We start from the raw sequence: 16,423 nt of genomic DNA, 5'->3' as shown, positions 1-16,423 counted from the left end.
GGCCCGCTTAAATAGACGTGTTTAAACTGGAAGAGTGGGTACACATTTTTGGTCTTTTTTTTTTCTTCAGCTTCTGTTTGTAAAAATATTCATGAAAAAAATTCCTATGCAAGGTAGGTTTTGAAGATAACGCGCATGCGCCATACATTACACCGGAAAATGTTTAATAAAACTCCAGAGTAATTCATCTTTGACACAACACACGATCTTCGCTGCAACTTATCGGACACAAAATAAACAACTCCACAAACCTTCAAATAAGTAAGTTGACAACTCTCTAAACGGCTACCTATGCTTATGTTAGAGTTACATCTGCGAGCAGATAAAGATGGAGACTTGTTTCCTTTCTTCGCTCTCGGGTGTTTTTCCTCCGGAGCCGGGCGGGGTGTTCCTGAAAAAGCTCAGTGGTCCAACTGTTTTGGACTTCGAGCTGGTAGCGTTAGCCAAAGTTAGCTCTAGCTCCCAGCTGTAGCCTCGCACACGTATCCAGGTACTTCCTGTCTAGCCCGCAGTCACCTGTCTTGACATTCCCGAGTAAGCGGAGAGGCTTGTGGAAGCTATTGTAAGAAACGTGAGAAAACCCCCCTGATACATTTATGATGAGTTAGCTTGCTCCTTGCTAATTATTTCTCGCTGTTTGTGGTTTCTGCGTCCACTTAGCTGCTGCAAAAGCAGTCTGTCCGCCTCTCATTGTAATGATTTGCAAGGCAGCACTTTGTCAAAGCTGTCCAGCTTTCTACATGCGTATCACGGTACAGTTTACAGATAAAACATAGCAAATGAGGCTAACCAGCTGGTGTTACCATGGCACTCTTTGCCTCATCCAGGCCTGTAGACATCAACAAAAGCAGTTTACTGCTTTTGTTGATGTCTCCTGGGACCCTAACAACTACGTTGTCATGTCAAACTCACAGCATCATCAGCTGACTGTGATGCATTTATTTAAATGACACTTGATGGACCTCTATCACGAAATACTTTGTGTAGAAATGGTTTCCTGAAGGTGTGGTTGATTTCAGTTTCACAGTTGACAAGTTCAAAAGGTATGGAGACATGTTGGTGCTATACTAGATATAAACACCTTTTTTTTTCATTCTTCCTCTCTCCCCCAGGCATACATGTGTGAAAAGTATTTTAAAATAAACTTGAAATGAGTTAACCGGCCCAGAGATGCAACAGTTTAGGACAAAGAAAAGCACATTTTAAAGAAGACACCAGCAAAATAAGTGGTTTTCAACTGATAATAAGCAATTATAATTTTCATATAGTTACATATTATACCTATGACACTAGTTTTTTACATTTTTCCTTCAATTTAATGCTTTAAATTATGTTTTAGCAGAGCATCGACTAGGAGAAACACTGATAATTAGAATGCAGAAAATAACTGAATGCAACATAACAATGCATTTTTAATTTTAATTGGCACATTCCTTTGGATATTTTTAGCATTTTAAATTGTAATTTTGCCCTTTCTGCACAGTATGTTATTATTCCTTTTTTTATGCATTACATTCTTATCTTTGTGTGAATCTACATGCACTGCTTGCCTCTCAGTTTGTTGCAGTTTATTTAAGAGTCCAATTAGCTGCAGTAAAACTACAACAATTCTTACCGTGGTCCAACAGAATTATTACATCAAAGAAAAAAGTTGCACATTTACCTTGAACAAAACAAAAATCAGAGACATATTTACACTTTCCCTTTACACTTCCTATTGCAATTATTCGTTCTACATTCTGTAAAATTATGCATATCACTTTGCTGCCATTACAATGAAATTACCAAGAGATATTTCTATTCTATTCTATTCTATTCTATTTTTATTTTCTATCCTATTTGTATTTCTGTTCCATTTGCCATATCCAATTAGCCATAGAATAAAAATATTTAATGTCCCTCAGTGGGGAAATTCATGTTTACCAGTAGCAAAATGGAAGAAAGGGAAATACCAGAAAGGTAAACATATAAAATCCAAAATGGTTTGCTTTTAAAAATAAATTCAGCCATTTCACTTTCTGTGCATATGCTTTCTGCCATTTTTAATTTTTTGAAAGGGGGATGTTGAAGTTGTCAGGTTAGGTTCACAGGAGGCCACCGAAATGATTTAGCAAGAGAAGTTACTGTTATCTATATGTCCAAAATGCTGGCTGCATCATTCACAGCTAGACAAGAGGCCATGTGCATTGCATCACCTTTCAGTAGTTTGGCAAAAGCAAAGATTTTACTTATCTCTCATTCTTCAAGTGAACTGTAAGTGCTACATAATACATCATACAGCATGAGGGGAAGTCCAGCAGAACAGAAAGACCCAGACAAACAAAACCTTGGTGAAAACACTAATTCAGTTACAATTAATGTTTACTATTATTTCAGTTTACCCCCACCGAGGGTTCACTTGAACTGTCCAGCTGTTTCTTCTGTTACTGGGATCGCCACATCTGTTCTTTAAACTACTGATCAGCTCTGCTTCATGTGTTGTACCATTGTCAAACACACAGCCTCTTCCTGGTTTCACAGAGGCTGTGTCTGGTAGCCCGTTAGCCAGTCGACCAGTCCTGAACTGGAGACAGACCAGTAATGACAAGTTTGCTGCTCTTTTGTGACCACAAGGGATGAGACTGTTTGTGTCATTTTGGAGTAGAATCAGTTAATATTAACATGTCTGCAAAGTCTGGTGAGCTGTTGATGTTATATGCATGCAAAGCAAGATATGTATTTTATTATTATGTAATTTTCTTTGTAAAAGTTGATTATATGCATGTTTAATTTTGATGAACGGAGTGTTTTACTATAACTGTGTGACTCAAGTTGTTTGCGTAGCACAATGGGATGTGGTTTATGGTTATTTAAATGAATAGTGTAGTAGGAGGAGCCTGTTTAACACGTTGGTGAGACCTTTAGCAGACTAAAGGTGAAAGAAATGTTTACCATGTCAGGATAAATATAATCCAAAAAAAAAAACATCAACAGCACATACACAACATTCAGGACTCTGTATAAGGGAAGGATAATCAAATCATTTAGTCAAATAGATCTCTTATCTGGACTGTTAAGCAGAAACTTGTAAAAGTTAATGGGCAGATTGTTCTAGTCTTTTTTTTTCTTCTTTTTTTGCGAGTGTAATGGATTATGTGTGAATTGAGCACATGACTTATTTTGCCTCCTGCATTTTAGCTTCTGCAGATGGCTGGAGGATAATTTGCCTAGTCTTAACTGTATGAATGCCTTCTGTGTGCATGTAATCATGGCGTTATCTGTGACTGAATGGCTCCTTCCTGCATTCCCTCTCATCAGTTTGTATTTGTATGCCTGAAACCTAAAGTTTCAGATTCTTTTAAAGATAGATTCCTGCAAAAGCACCAGTGAGTGTAGTTTTGAATTAGTAAATGTGATTAATTTTGTGTTGTACTGCCAGAATTTAAAAAAAATTTCAGTTGTTTTTCTTTAAACTAGAGATGCACCGATTTCCAAATGTCCTATTTCTGATCTTTTTTGCTTTTCTTTTAAGTCAAACCTGCCTCTGATTTTAAACAATTGTTTTTTCTAAGACAAAGATAAAATGAATATATGTCGCAGGTTCTTTGGAAGAGGTGGTTTTGAATTTATGAGGAAATAAATGAACCATAAGCTTGTCCCTATTTTTTGCATGTCTTCATGAGTCTTTAACCTCGCTCTGATTTTAATCAACTAAGAAAAGTGCATCAAATATGTTATTTGTGGAGGTGTTTATAGCTATAGGATGGGAGTTCTAATTGTTCATGCATTTTAGAAATATTAAGGGAAATTAAGATTTTTCACCAGTCAGAGCCGAACAAAGAGTAACTGGTTATGATAGTAACTGGTTATGATCTGTGGCAGATTATAATCAAATTGCGCTGACAGGTATTGTTGTCAGACAGCATTATTATGGTAGAAAGTTAGAATGCCTTTACCACAAAGTGTAAGTCACAGTTGTAATTGGTTACAGATAAGATTATTGTCTTTGTGTTTCTGGTCTTCATGTTATTACAGTCGTTTTGATCTACATTTGTTTTCTCATTAGATTGCTGCTTGTATTTTTCTGGCTTNATTATTGTCTTTGTGTTTCTGGTCTTCATGTTATTACAGTCGTTTTGATCTACATTTGTTTTCTCATTAGATTGCTGCTTGTATTTTTCTGGCTTTTTTTTTTTTGGTTTTTTTTTTTTTTTTTTTTTTTTTTTTTTTTTTTTGCCAGAGCAATGCATGCATTTTTTTTCCAATAAAATAGTCAGGCCATTGTAAGAAGTGATTATTATTTTCTTGACTGTTGCTATTCTGATGCTGGCATTTTATTTGAGCAGCATTTCAAAGATGTTGGCAGCACTTATGGAAATGTAACCTTTTAATTTCACATTCCAGCAGCCATTCATTAACTACTGTTTCATAAAGGCGTGTTTGTGGCTCAGCCAGCCGTTTTTTAATGTGCACAGGGTGTATTAAAGATACTTAGGCCCTGTCAACACTTGTTTTGTAATGTGTGCTAACAGAGATACCACAAATGAATGTCCATTAATGTTTAAAATAATGGAGACCAGTAATGATTAAAAAAAAAATAAAAAAAACAAAACAAAACAAAAAAACAGTTTTTAAAAATAAACTAAGGTACTTGTTATATTACCGTTTTTCGGAAAGCTGATATTAATGTTATTTTTGTACATGCCCACTTAATTTTGAATGTATTTATGTTTGAATAATAATTTATCCAGCTAACGTTCCGGGTGAGAGGCGGGGTCACCCTGGACAGGTCGCCAGTCTGTCGCAGGGCAACACAGAGACAAACAACCACGCACACACACACACTCACACTTAGGGACAATTTGGAGAGGCCAATTAACCTGACTGTCATGTTTTTGGACTGTGGGAGGAAACCGGAGTACCCGGAGAAAACCCATGCATGCACAGGGAGAACATGCAAACTCCATGCAGAAAGACCGGGGCCAGGAATCGAACCCAGAACCTAGCTTAATAGTTCAAGTTTTTCGATTAAAATACTGAAATAAAGAAACTTAATGATGATATTCTAATTTTTGAGATGCACCTATATTAACAGTATCTTACGGAGTTTAAAAATTTTTTTTTTTACATTTTATTAAAAAACACTTATTTTTAATAAAACAGTAACAACAAGAGGAATAATTATCTTAAGTAGCATTTTGACAAACTTTAAAAGTTCTGTACAAAGTTTAATTTAACATAAAGTGCCGGATGAACACTCAGTTATATTAAATAACATGTTTAAAAATATAACCATCATAAAATGTTATTAATGGAAACTCAATGGTTGTATTAACCGGTCAGCTGGACTTTCAGAGACTGTTGCTGCAGTCAAATCTTATGAATTATGCAACTGAATATGTTGTTATATAACAAGTGGGTCCTTCCATCCTAACAGGTATCATTAATTCAGATGTTGCATAAAACCCGTCTTACTTGTTTAAGCAGTAGCTTTCAATGAAAACAGCAAGTTGTTTAAAATTTGACCCATATTTGTTGATTTTATGTTTGATTGTGTTTCATAATGAACTTTTAAGGGTTGAACACTCTTGCGAATGTAACTACATGATTGCTTGGAAGGCAACAATACCATGAGTTCACATTTTGCATCCCAATAGGATATTCAGTCTGAAGGAGCCTCACTGCTCTTTGTAATCACATGCTAGTGCCGCATTTCTAATCCAGTTCCTTTTGTTTTTCATGCAGGCTGCCGTCCAACACAGCTGGGCTGACAGGAGGGAAGGGGAGAACATTAACCTTGGTCTCCCTTAGATCCTGATCCTGAGTGAACCTGCTAGCCATGGATGACAGCTCCTCACTGGGCAAAGTCAGCAGCTCTACAGAGTCCGTGGCCACCGTCACCAGTGAAGAGTTTGTCCTAGTGCAGTCCAGCTCGGTCAGTTCACCGCAGGGCTCTGAGGGCAGACCGAGACTCAAGGTCAGAAATGAGCACTGTGTGATCACTAAATTAGTTTAAATTAATTGTCCCCATAATCTACAAAGTTAAGCACACCTAAGATATCTTGAGTAAATTTGAAGTTGCAAAATATAAAACAAAACTCTTCCTTTGAATATTTTACAACATTAATTGGTCTTCGGCACCAAATATACAGTCCCTAAACTGCGCTGAATACATTTGTGCATGGATTTTATGTGATTCTGTGTAGTCATAAGCTCAAAATAGCGTGCTTCTGTAATATTTTGTCTCCCCCACCCCCAGATGTCCTGGAATGGAAGTGATCAGCTGGAAAAGGCTATGGAGGAGGTGTTGGATGACGACGATGAGGTGAAGGTAGAAAAGAGCTGCGTGGAACAGATGGAGAAGCAAAAGAAACTGGAGAGCCAAGTGTCAGAGACCCAACCTGCAGGTAAACACTCTGGAACCAATAGGTTTGAATAAGGTTAACATGTAGGCCGTCAAAAAAACACATTTTCTGGATAATCCTTTGTCCCAGTAATTACTGCGATGAACGATAATGATATTTTGAGACTTTTTTCAAGTAACATATTGATAGTTGCATAATATTGCAATAAGTTTCCTCTCTGAAAAGATTAATAAATTTTGATTCTGTAATTAACATTTAACACTGGAACTGTAAGATATTGTAACTATCCAAGATAAAACAAAACGATAAATAAAACGGAATTTTAAACCACACACAACCGAAACTTTATATAAAATTGATTTTGACATCTCTATAAACAAGACTTCAATCAGAATGGAAATTATCAAACTTATTTTAATTTGTCATGCAATTACTGCAGTGAGCTTGTTAGCATGCTCATAATCTCTTAGCTTGTACTTTTTAATTAATCAAATTTATGAACTTTATGACTTGAAGACTATGAAAGCCTGTGGTTGGGTACCCCTGGTTTACTGCATATGTAGTTAAGTAATGTCTATCAGCAGTTTGTTTTAGTTATTTTGGTTTATAAGAAATGTATGCAGTGTATTATTATTATTATTATTATTAGATAAATTAAGATATATTTAAAGTCATTGGTTAAGTACAAGGGTACAAAATGGCTTGTTCCCAGTATAAAAACAGAACAGATTTGGGTGAAACGGCAACACTTGGGTACAAAACGGGGCCTTGATTTGCCAGAGCCGTGCCACTCCCATGGTTTTCTTTGCTGTTGGATCAACACAGTCAGCACTTGAACTCTGGCTGCTTTGTATGTAAACATAGTTGACTGAAATCACTCAATAAACAAGCCTTGTACAGCAAAACAGCTTTCAGGCTGCAGGACCTATACACACTCATGAACTACTTTTCAGCATTACCTGTACAGACTTAAGTAATGAGCAAAGTTATTCTGTTTAAGTTTGTCTAATCTTGGCAGTTCTACCAACCACCATGTATAAAAACAACAACGTGGCTTGTATAGTTCTGTATGATGGAGTAATGGGGATCTGTTCCATGGGGTGACCTAAACAAATAACCCAGTCCTTGATTTGAGCAACCTGTTCAGGTGCACAAATCAAGTTCAACAAGGTTCTAAGTCATTTACTGGTAAAACAACCTGAGCTGCAGCTGAATGTGAGGATAGGTCCATGTTGTTGTCCAACAGGAAAATCATGATTTCTAGCACTGACTTTCTGCTCTTCTATTATATCACTTGACTCCATAAGCCAGTATCTTTACAACAGTGAAAAACCACAGAAATTTAACTGAAACTGTATATTTGTAATAAAATCTTGTGCACACACAAGATTTTAATACTTTAGCCTGTTCTGAGTTATTTTAATTGAGATGGGCTGTTTATCAGTGGCAGTTCTAGACCAACAGTAACAGGGTGGAGCCGGTGTTGTTTTTAATAAGGGCACAGAACAAAGGCGTGAAACTAAAAACAGGGCAATATTTCATTGTTGAATATATTAAGCGAGCAACTTGTGACTTTGAAGCTCAGTATGGCTAAAGTTAAAAGTCCAACACTTTTATTTTTATTTAATTGTGAAAGTAAATAATGAAATTAGTTTAAGGGACTAATTTAAGAAATTAATTTAGTATTTTCTCTTCATTACTTTGGGGGTAGCAAGAGCAAAAACCGGTTCTACAGGGACACTGGCCCCTGTTTCTCTAGACCCACCCATGCCAGTTATAAATATAAGAATATAAGAGTATATTAAGGTTTAAAAAATGAGATGAAGTTATAACTGCTAAAATGCTTTGCTAAGTTATTCCTATTAAGGTCCTTTGTAACAAAATGTCAGAGGAAATGCAGGAATGACTGGATTAACTCAGTGCTGTTCTCCTTCCATCTGCTGTTGTGAACTGCCAGTCGGGTGACTAAAAGAAAGCGTCTGCATTTATCTCACACTTACAGAAAAGACAAAACTGGCCGCTTAGAAATAGTTCCAGTCGTAAAGAAGCACAGACGGTCCTGTTGGGGAAACTAAAACAGTTCCAACTCCTAACACCAGGCCAGCTTTTTACCCCACAACCCGCCTATATCTATGTAGGGATGTACAACTAACCTTTATTCTATTCTTTATTAAAACAGATTAGCTGTTTTCTGTTGGGAGTTAGAGCTCCTTATGATTAATTCACAACATTTAAATTAATTGAAAGCACATCTGAATGTAGAATTTATCCATCCATCCATCCATTTTCTTGCACCCTTTTTCCCTCAGTGGGGTCGGGAGGGGTGCTAGTGCCCATCTCCAGCCAACGTTTCGGGCGAGAGGCGGGGTACACCCTGGACAGGTCGCCAGTCTGTCGCAGGGCAACACAGAGACACACAACCATGCACACACACACTCATACCTAGGGGCAATTTGGAGAGGCCAATTAACCTGACAGTCATGTTTTTGGACTGTGGGAGGAAACCGGAGTACCCGGAGAAAACCCACGCATACACAGGGAGAACATGCAAACTCCATGCAGAAAGACCCCAGGCCGGGAATCGAACCCAGAACCTTCTTGCAGCAAGGCAACAGCTCTACCAACTGCGCCACTGTGCAGCCCATGTAGAATTTAGTTAGGAGAAATATAAATTGTAACACAAAAAATCATAGGAGAGAATTGTGGACCTCCACAAGTCTTGTTCATCCTGGGGTTCAGTTTCCAAATGCCTGGAAGTGCTGTGCTAATTTGTTCAAGCTTTTTATGTACAAGTTTATACTTGTAAAAACAGGGGAATGTCCACCCAGCACACTATTAAGAAGGGGGTTTTCTGTGATGTGATTTTTTTGGTGATTAATGTGTGGACAATCCCAAGGAAAAACAACAAATTTTCTGAAAATGCTGACTGATGCTGGTAAGAGGGTGCCGTTTGCCACAGGTTAAATAAATTCTGTACTAATATAGGCCTAAAGCCATTGCTTCAAAGATGATACAAAAATTTAGATATTTTTACAGATTACCTGTCTCATATTATAGTGTCACAACATAGTGATTTTTTTAAAGATATATTTTTTAAAAATCTACATTTTTTATCTAAAGATACATACAGCAGATTTAAGGAAAAATGGGGCAAGTTTGCAACCCTGAGAAGACCTTTCCAGTTGTGTGGATGTTTTGCTGCAGGATGGAGTGCTACACAAACATAATAGATGGTTTTATGAGTAAAGAACACTATTTGGAAATATTGAAGCAACATCTTGAAACATCAGCCAGGAAGTTAAAGCTCTTGCACAAATGGGCCTTCCAAGTGGCACAGCATCAACAAAGTCAATCAGCTGAGTGTTCATCACAAAGCCTTGATTTCAGGCACAGACCATTTGTTGAGCAACTTGGTACACAAACTTGACTCGGTTGCACCAATTGTTTCTCACAAACAATTGTGAGAAACTTATGGAAGGATGGCAAGAACATTTGAAAGGTTATTCAGCCAAATATTGTGAAACGTCTATAAACTTCTGAATTTAAAAAGGTACAAAAAGTTGAATAAACAAATCGTCTTTGTAGGAACTTGATGATCCTCTGCTAAGCAGCCTGTTATTGTACTATATTGTGCTGTATTTATTTTAGTTGTTGTTTTTGAATGTTGTTAAATTGCCTACTGCAGTATATGTGAATACTGAGAGGCTGCTAGCCTCGGGAAGGAATAAAAAGCTAGCACTGTTTTAAAAATACAGTTACAGCTTCAAGCTGTACATCTTTATTTCCCAGCATTGAAAGATGTATTTTTACTCTGTTATTATACAGTGAGAATCTTAGGGTGACCCCTAAGGGATTCTGATGCTCTGTGCTTTAACTCCTCTGTGTCACTGACTGACTTGTTTGGATAGTTTCAGTATGTTTTTTTTCTTCCACTTTAACTGCTTTTAATGATCCTGCATTATGTTTATGACAAAATAAAAAGCAGATGTGATTCTTCACATCAGAGGAGAGGAAGTCCAGCATAAATAATTTTTTTTATTTTTGGATGAGTTCAGGTGAAATGAAACGGCGAGTGATGAAATCTGTCACACAGGAAACAAGCACGTACTATGACTGTCTTTAAGCAAATGGTTAGCAATGTTCAGAAGGAGGAAGCGTTTTGCTCCAAAAACGGCAAAAAGACGAGGTATGTTGGGACATTTTTAAATGTAAATGCAGCTTTTCAGCTTTTATTTTTAGTTCAAGTTGGTGTAGACATCTTTACTAGCAAAGCTAATTAGTTATTTTTAAATCTTATAGACCACATCAAATGTAGAACTAGCGTTATTTAATGCCACTGTGAGGTTCCACTTTGAAGGTGAATGCACTTTTGCTTTTACTTGAGGAGTCAGCAAGCCCCCGAGACAGTGCTGCCCTGGGCATTTGCCACACATGAACATTGAACTTTCTTTTTCTTTTTTCTTTTTGTTTAACTCATCTGATAGTTGTCATCTTTAATATTTTTCTCTATTACCTCTGCACTGGAGTGGGGGATTCGTTTAGCTGCACAGGTAAATATGACTGCACAGCAGCTTTGTAAGGTTGCCATCTGATTAGCATTATTAAAGCTCTGGTTTGACATGTTTTCATGATTTGGGGGCAACATTTAATCATCTCTTGCCAAAAACCTGAACTATCTAGTCCAGTCAAACCTGAACTGGGTAAGATAGATCATTTGAGCTACAGTTTGAGATTTATGAAACCTTTATTATGTTCCTGAAAAAAGACAAACTTTTTTTAAGCATTAGGTCTAGGGCTGTAACAAAATCTCTTTGTACAAGATCTTGTAATGTTAAAGCATTACAATATTTCTCTTTGAAGTGACTGCTAGTCAGATGCAGTAAGTCTGACTTCACCTGATGAAATTCTAACATAATATGCTCCAAATATTCTTAAATAATTTGTGTAGTAGCACTTTGGGTTCAAAGTAGGAGTGGTAAATGGCGACAGATTGATAAACAAGGCATATCCGATATGTAAACACTATATTTCAGATTCTGAAGGAGGCAGAAAGCATCTCTAAAACAACCAATGGCTGGAGGACAGAAATGGAAAATGTTGTAACTGCAGATCATTCATGGTTGAAGCACTGTTCTAAGGTCTGAAAAGATAAAAAGGAAGAAAAAGATTTCAGTTTGTCGAGTTGGACAAAAAATGAAAAAAATGAAGAATAAAGGCCTTTTTGACATAAATTAGATTTTTAAGGTATTCTTGAAAGTATTATGAAAGTCTCGTCCTGTCTTGTTCTTGTGAATCTAGGGCTAGATGATATGGCTGAAAAACATATGATACAAGAGTTTCATATCAGCTTATATAGAAAATTATTGATTCGTTTTTTGTTTTAAATATCTGGAATACTGCCTAACTGGTGACGTGACACAAGTTTACAGTCGCACTTATTTCCTCCCTCCACTCCCTGCAGTTGGTTTTATTTTTAAGCGGTGGCTGCACTGTGGTAAAGGTTGTTGTTAGGCAACCACAAGTTACTTAACAGGTTGTTGCTAGGTAACCAAAGAATGAGTGAGTTAGTTGATGTAATCAAACTTGCTTAGCTGGCAGTGAGAACAGCTAAAGCCTTTCATTTGCCTACATCCCCCAGAATGCTGCGTGGTTCTGGATCGGAGTTGAATTAAATTATTGAATATTCTATCAGACGTATTACCTATTGATGTCGATCATGTGTTTACAGAGATATCTATTGTTATTGATGTATTGCCCAGCCCTATGTGATACTAGTGAGTTTTAGGTATCGCTACTCCCCTAATTAAGACCGTGATAAATTATTGGGGAAGTATTGGTCACCATTTAAACAAAAACTGGCAGTGTCGTCAGTATGATTTTGCAGGTGTGCTAGACAGCTGCAGGGAGACTGAGGGGGAAACTGTTAGCATGCTATAAAAGCGAGCATGTGAGCAGTGGAAGTTCAGCTGCTGGGTTCATTGTTCTGCTTCCTGTTTGTTGGTGTGAAAGTTTCAGATCGGAAGTTATTTCAGAGAAGACCCTCGAACTTCCTCTATCATTCTAACACATCTTTCCGCCATCCTCTTCTCGGTGCTGCGAATTCAGCTTTGCTCTTTCTGTCGCTGTCTGTTTAGGTAAAAGAGTGTTTCCTGCTCACATGACATGGAAAGAAAAATTCACCTCAAGTTCTCAACAAGTGGCCAAAACTGTTAAGAGAAAAACCTGTCTGTCTGTACACAGAAGCATGTCCGGCACCATCCAGTCCCAGTGTCATAGAGGAGGACAGCGTCCAGTTCAACAAGCTGTCGTACCTGGGCTGCACGTGGGTCAAAGCCCCTCGCAACGAGGCAGAGGCGCAGAGAGCCATGGCGACCCTGCGAGCGGAGAGCGCCATCCCGATTCCCATCACACTGCATGTTCCCTGTGGTCCAGATGGTTCTGTCAGGTCAGATTAAGGAGTCTAATTGTAAGAAACACTGAGAGACTTGAAAGTTGCATAGACAAAATATTAGCATGCAGTGGTTTGCAAATATATTCACATCCCTTGAACTTTTTTTTCCTCACTATTTTACTCCTTTAGTGTGTTTCGCTGGGACTTACTGTGACTAACAAGGGATGAAAGTGAGAAATTGGTTTAAACATTTTTTTACTCATAAGTCTTAAAAGTGTGATGTTAATGTGTGTCTACTTCCATTTTCTTCTCCAATATGCCTTAGTAAAATACAGTCCACCAAACATCACCTATTTAGAGTTTGGTAGTTACATTCACTAACTAAATAACTTGATTCGTTTGGCACAACTTTAAACCTACCAAGACATGTCTGGTCAACTAAATTGCCAGACCACGTGTGGAGGCCTTCAGTCAGAGAAGTTGTAAGTTGTCTGTGTGAACTCTGGAGGAACTGCAGAGATTCTCAACTTGGGACAAATGTTGATTGTGCCGTCCACACTTAAAAGTTTTCAAGATTTTGACTTGTTAAAGGAAGCCAAATGAAATGCCTTCTGTGGTCGCATAAAGGCGACACTGTATCGTTGATAGAGGATTCCCCGGTCAGATGAAACTAGAGTTTAACTTTTTGGGCCAAAAATAAAATGCTACGTGTGGTGGAAAATACCCCTGAATACACCACAGCTATTAGTAAAAGTGCGGATGGAAATATCAGGCTGTCGGGAGGTTTTCCCTCTGCAGAGACAGGAAAGCTGGTCAGAGTGGATGTGAAGATGGATGACGCTAAATATAGGAGGAAAACCTGTGAGAGGGTCTAAAAGGCTGAAGTCATCGACCCTAAACAGGCAGCCAGAGTTACAATATTATGGTTTAGATTCATTTGTATGATTTTTGGGAAAAGTAAAGTACAAACCCAAACTATTTGTGTTTTATGCCAAAACCTAAATTGATCTTCACAGATGCTCCAATCTGACTGGGCTTCAGCTGTTTTGAAAAGAACTGGAAAAAGAATCAAAAAATTAAATTAACAGAAGTTGTTGTAATGTGGGAAAACGATGAAAAAGTTCAAAAGGGTATGAATACTTTTTGCAAGCACTTTTTGCAACCTTTTTGGAAAAACTACTTTTTGCAAAGCATGGTGTATGAATTTGTGTTTGGCTTTGATTCAAAGTTCGAACACAAAATATTTCACCTCAAATATTGTCTCAACTCAGACTGAAGGCTTAATGTGTAACTGTCCTATGGATACATATACACTTGGATGAAATGGCATTTTTAAAATACAAATCACAAGATAAGGACTTTTTAGCCCAATTATCAAATCTAACCTTTCTTCTTTACGTAAATCAGCTAACACAAAGTTTCAGACCTCCAAGGTCTTTTGAAAATGACCTTGGAGGTCATTTTCCAAGAATGAAAAAATGTGCCAAAGATCATGAAGCAAAATCAGTTGACAGAAACTTTTAGCCATGTTCATTCATTTAATGAAAAGGGAACACTGAATTTAAAACACACACTAGAGGAAATGAGACAGTTGACTAAAATAAGAATAAAACAGCCATTTATGCACTGATTATTTATAGCTGAAGGCCTTACGAAATAATTCAACTGTAAATCAAAAATGGAAACAATCAGCTTCATGTACAATAGCAGAAATATTGTGTGTAATTTTTGTCTTTTCCATCTTCTCAGAATTGTAGACCAGGCCTCGGGAACAGAGATCGCCTCCTTCCCCATCTACAAGGTGCTGTTCTGCGCCCGTGGGCGGGAGGGCTCTGTGGAAAGCGACTGTTTCTCCTTCACTGAGAGTTACCGAAGTTCAGAGGATTTCCAGATTCATGTCTTCTCTTGCCACATCAAAGAGGCCGTGAGTTTAATTTGTTTAGCCCATAAACACTAAACAGAATCTCAGCAAGTTTCTCAGGCTCAATTAGTTCAATTCTTTAACATTTTAGATCCAAAATACTTTTTAAAAATTATTATTTTCTCTTCCAGCATCAGAAGCTGTTAATCCTGTCAATGACTTGGTCTTTGTTGCCATTACAGAAATGCAGTGGAATCACAACAGAAATACAGATCTGTACAAAATAGTTGGTTATGCAGCTTGTAGATTTGCATTTAGTTAAATAAAGGCGTCTGTACTTGTTAGTCCAGTTCCTGTCCGTATGAAGCGTGCTTCAGACTACGCGTTTCTAAATATACAACAGGATCTTACTACTCCATTTTAAATTTGTGAAACCAATAAAAATTTGTAACTTTTTTTGTAGTTACAAAATATGTATGGCACTTCTGATTATCTTGGGAAATCCTGCAAGTTGAAAACATTTGGTGTAGGGAAAGTGTTACTTGACTCTGTTTTCTTTTCAAAAAGGAAGAAGGGTGAAGACCAGCAGTTATTTTAAATAACGTGGCTCATTCGTAGATGACTAGTAAAAACTTCCAAAGTGCTTCAAAAATATTTAGTTGTACCAGCTGTTGTTGGCCAGTTGGGGGCACTATTGTCTTTTTTTTTTTTTTTTTCCCCTCAATTTGTTTCTTAGTTTTCCAGTTTTATTTTTCCTTCTGTTTACTTGTAAGGTATTTATTTTGCAACATCTTTTTCAATTTTCTATTTTCTCCCTTTCTTGTTTTTCTGTCCTCTTGTTCTTTCCATTCAGGTCAGCCGCATTCTGTACAGTTTCTCCACAGCCTTTCGGCGCTCTTCACAACGAGCAGACATCAGGGACACGGCGCTTTCTGGCCCGCCTGACGGAGATCTCTACACCTTCACTATCTCTCTGGAGATCAGAGAAGATGATGGCAAAGGCAACTACAAGTACTTGGTCCAAACACCCAGACACACACAAATGCACAAACACAGTTTCCTGTTTTGTCTTTTTAGTAGCAGAACTCTGGACAGAAAATATCAACTTTGCAGTTAAAAATTTTTACTCTGCTGGCCTAATGATTGAAAAAATGGTTGGCCAATTTTTTTATGTCAGTTGTCAAAGGTAGATAACTTTTGACATCTTAAGTAAAATGTAAAGAAAATATAACATTTACAAAGCAGCAGAGAATGAACAGAGTTAAAAAAACAAAGCTATATTGAAGTACCCTTGGTAACTTTCACAATTAATATCAGGTATTTGTGTCTCCAACAGTATAAAGAAACACACAACTGATTTGTCATTGTCTGACTTTAGACGGTTGGATTACCAAAAATGTAAATATGTAAAAAAATATATATTTAATTGTTTTGGCAAATAGAAAAAAATGTAGTAATTCAAACTAATTCAGGAAACAGTTTTTTCTGATTTGATGGCAGACACTTTGAGGAGAAAAATATCATATATTGTATGTAAATATCGGGTCTTCATAACTCATATTTTTTCTTGTTCCCAGCCCAGTGCCAAAGGACAGGGATAAGTTTTACTTCAAGCTGCGACAGGGTGTCCAGAAGAAGGTGCTGGTTTCTGTTCAACAAATGTGCAACAAGGAACTGGGCATCGAAAGGTTGGTATTAAAATGGTTTTCAGTATAAAACAAACTCTGAACCCATAATACAGGCATAAATGGAGACAGGAGATATAATAAAGAGACTTTACATAAAATAACAAACTTACAATACAGCAATAATTAAGACAAGGAGGAG

The 16,423-nt window shown here is 37.3% G+C and overlaps 1 protein-coding gene across 1 annotated transcript in view; it reads left to right on the top strand.

Annotated features, from left to right (window-relative positions):
* The first annotated feature begins 160 nt into the window (after window positions 1-160).
* rabgap1l (RAB GTPase activating protein 1-like) overlaps window positions 161-16,423 on the top strand; it is a 113,161-nt gene continuing 96,898 nt past the window's right edge. The window contains exons 1-7 of the mRNA XM_008406579.2: window positions 161-261; window positions 5,725-5,956; window positions 6,239-6,386; window positions 12,585-12,789; window positions 14,485-14,659; window positions 15,450-15,607; window positions 16,174-16,284. Coding sequence (XP_008404801.1) covers window positions 5,819-5,956; window positions 6,239-6,386; window positions 12,585-12,789; window positions 14,485-14,659; window positions 15,450-15,607; window positions 16,174-16,284 — 935 coding nt within the window. The 5' untranslated portion in view covers window positions 161-261; window positions 5,725-5,818. The remainder of the gene's footprint in view (window positions 262-5,724; window positions 5,957-6,238; window positions 6,387-12,584; window positions 12,790-14,484; window positions 14,660-15,449; window positions 15,608-16,173; window positions 16,285-16,423) is intronic.

This window comes from Poecilia reticulata, linkage group LG4 (genome assembly GCF_000633615.1).
Source record: "Poecilia reticulata strain Guanapo linkage group LG4, Guppy_female_1.0+MT, whole genome shotgun sequence".
NCBI lineage: Eukaryota > Metazoa > Chordata > Actinopteri > Cyprinodontiformes > Poeciliidae > Poecilia > Poecilia reticulata.
This window is presented reverse-complemented; position numbering and strand designations above follow the sequence as displayed.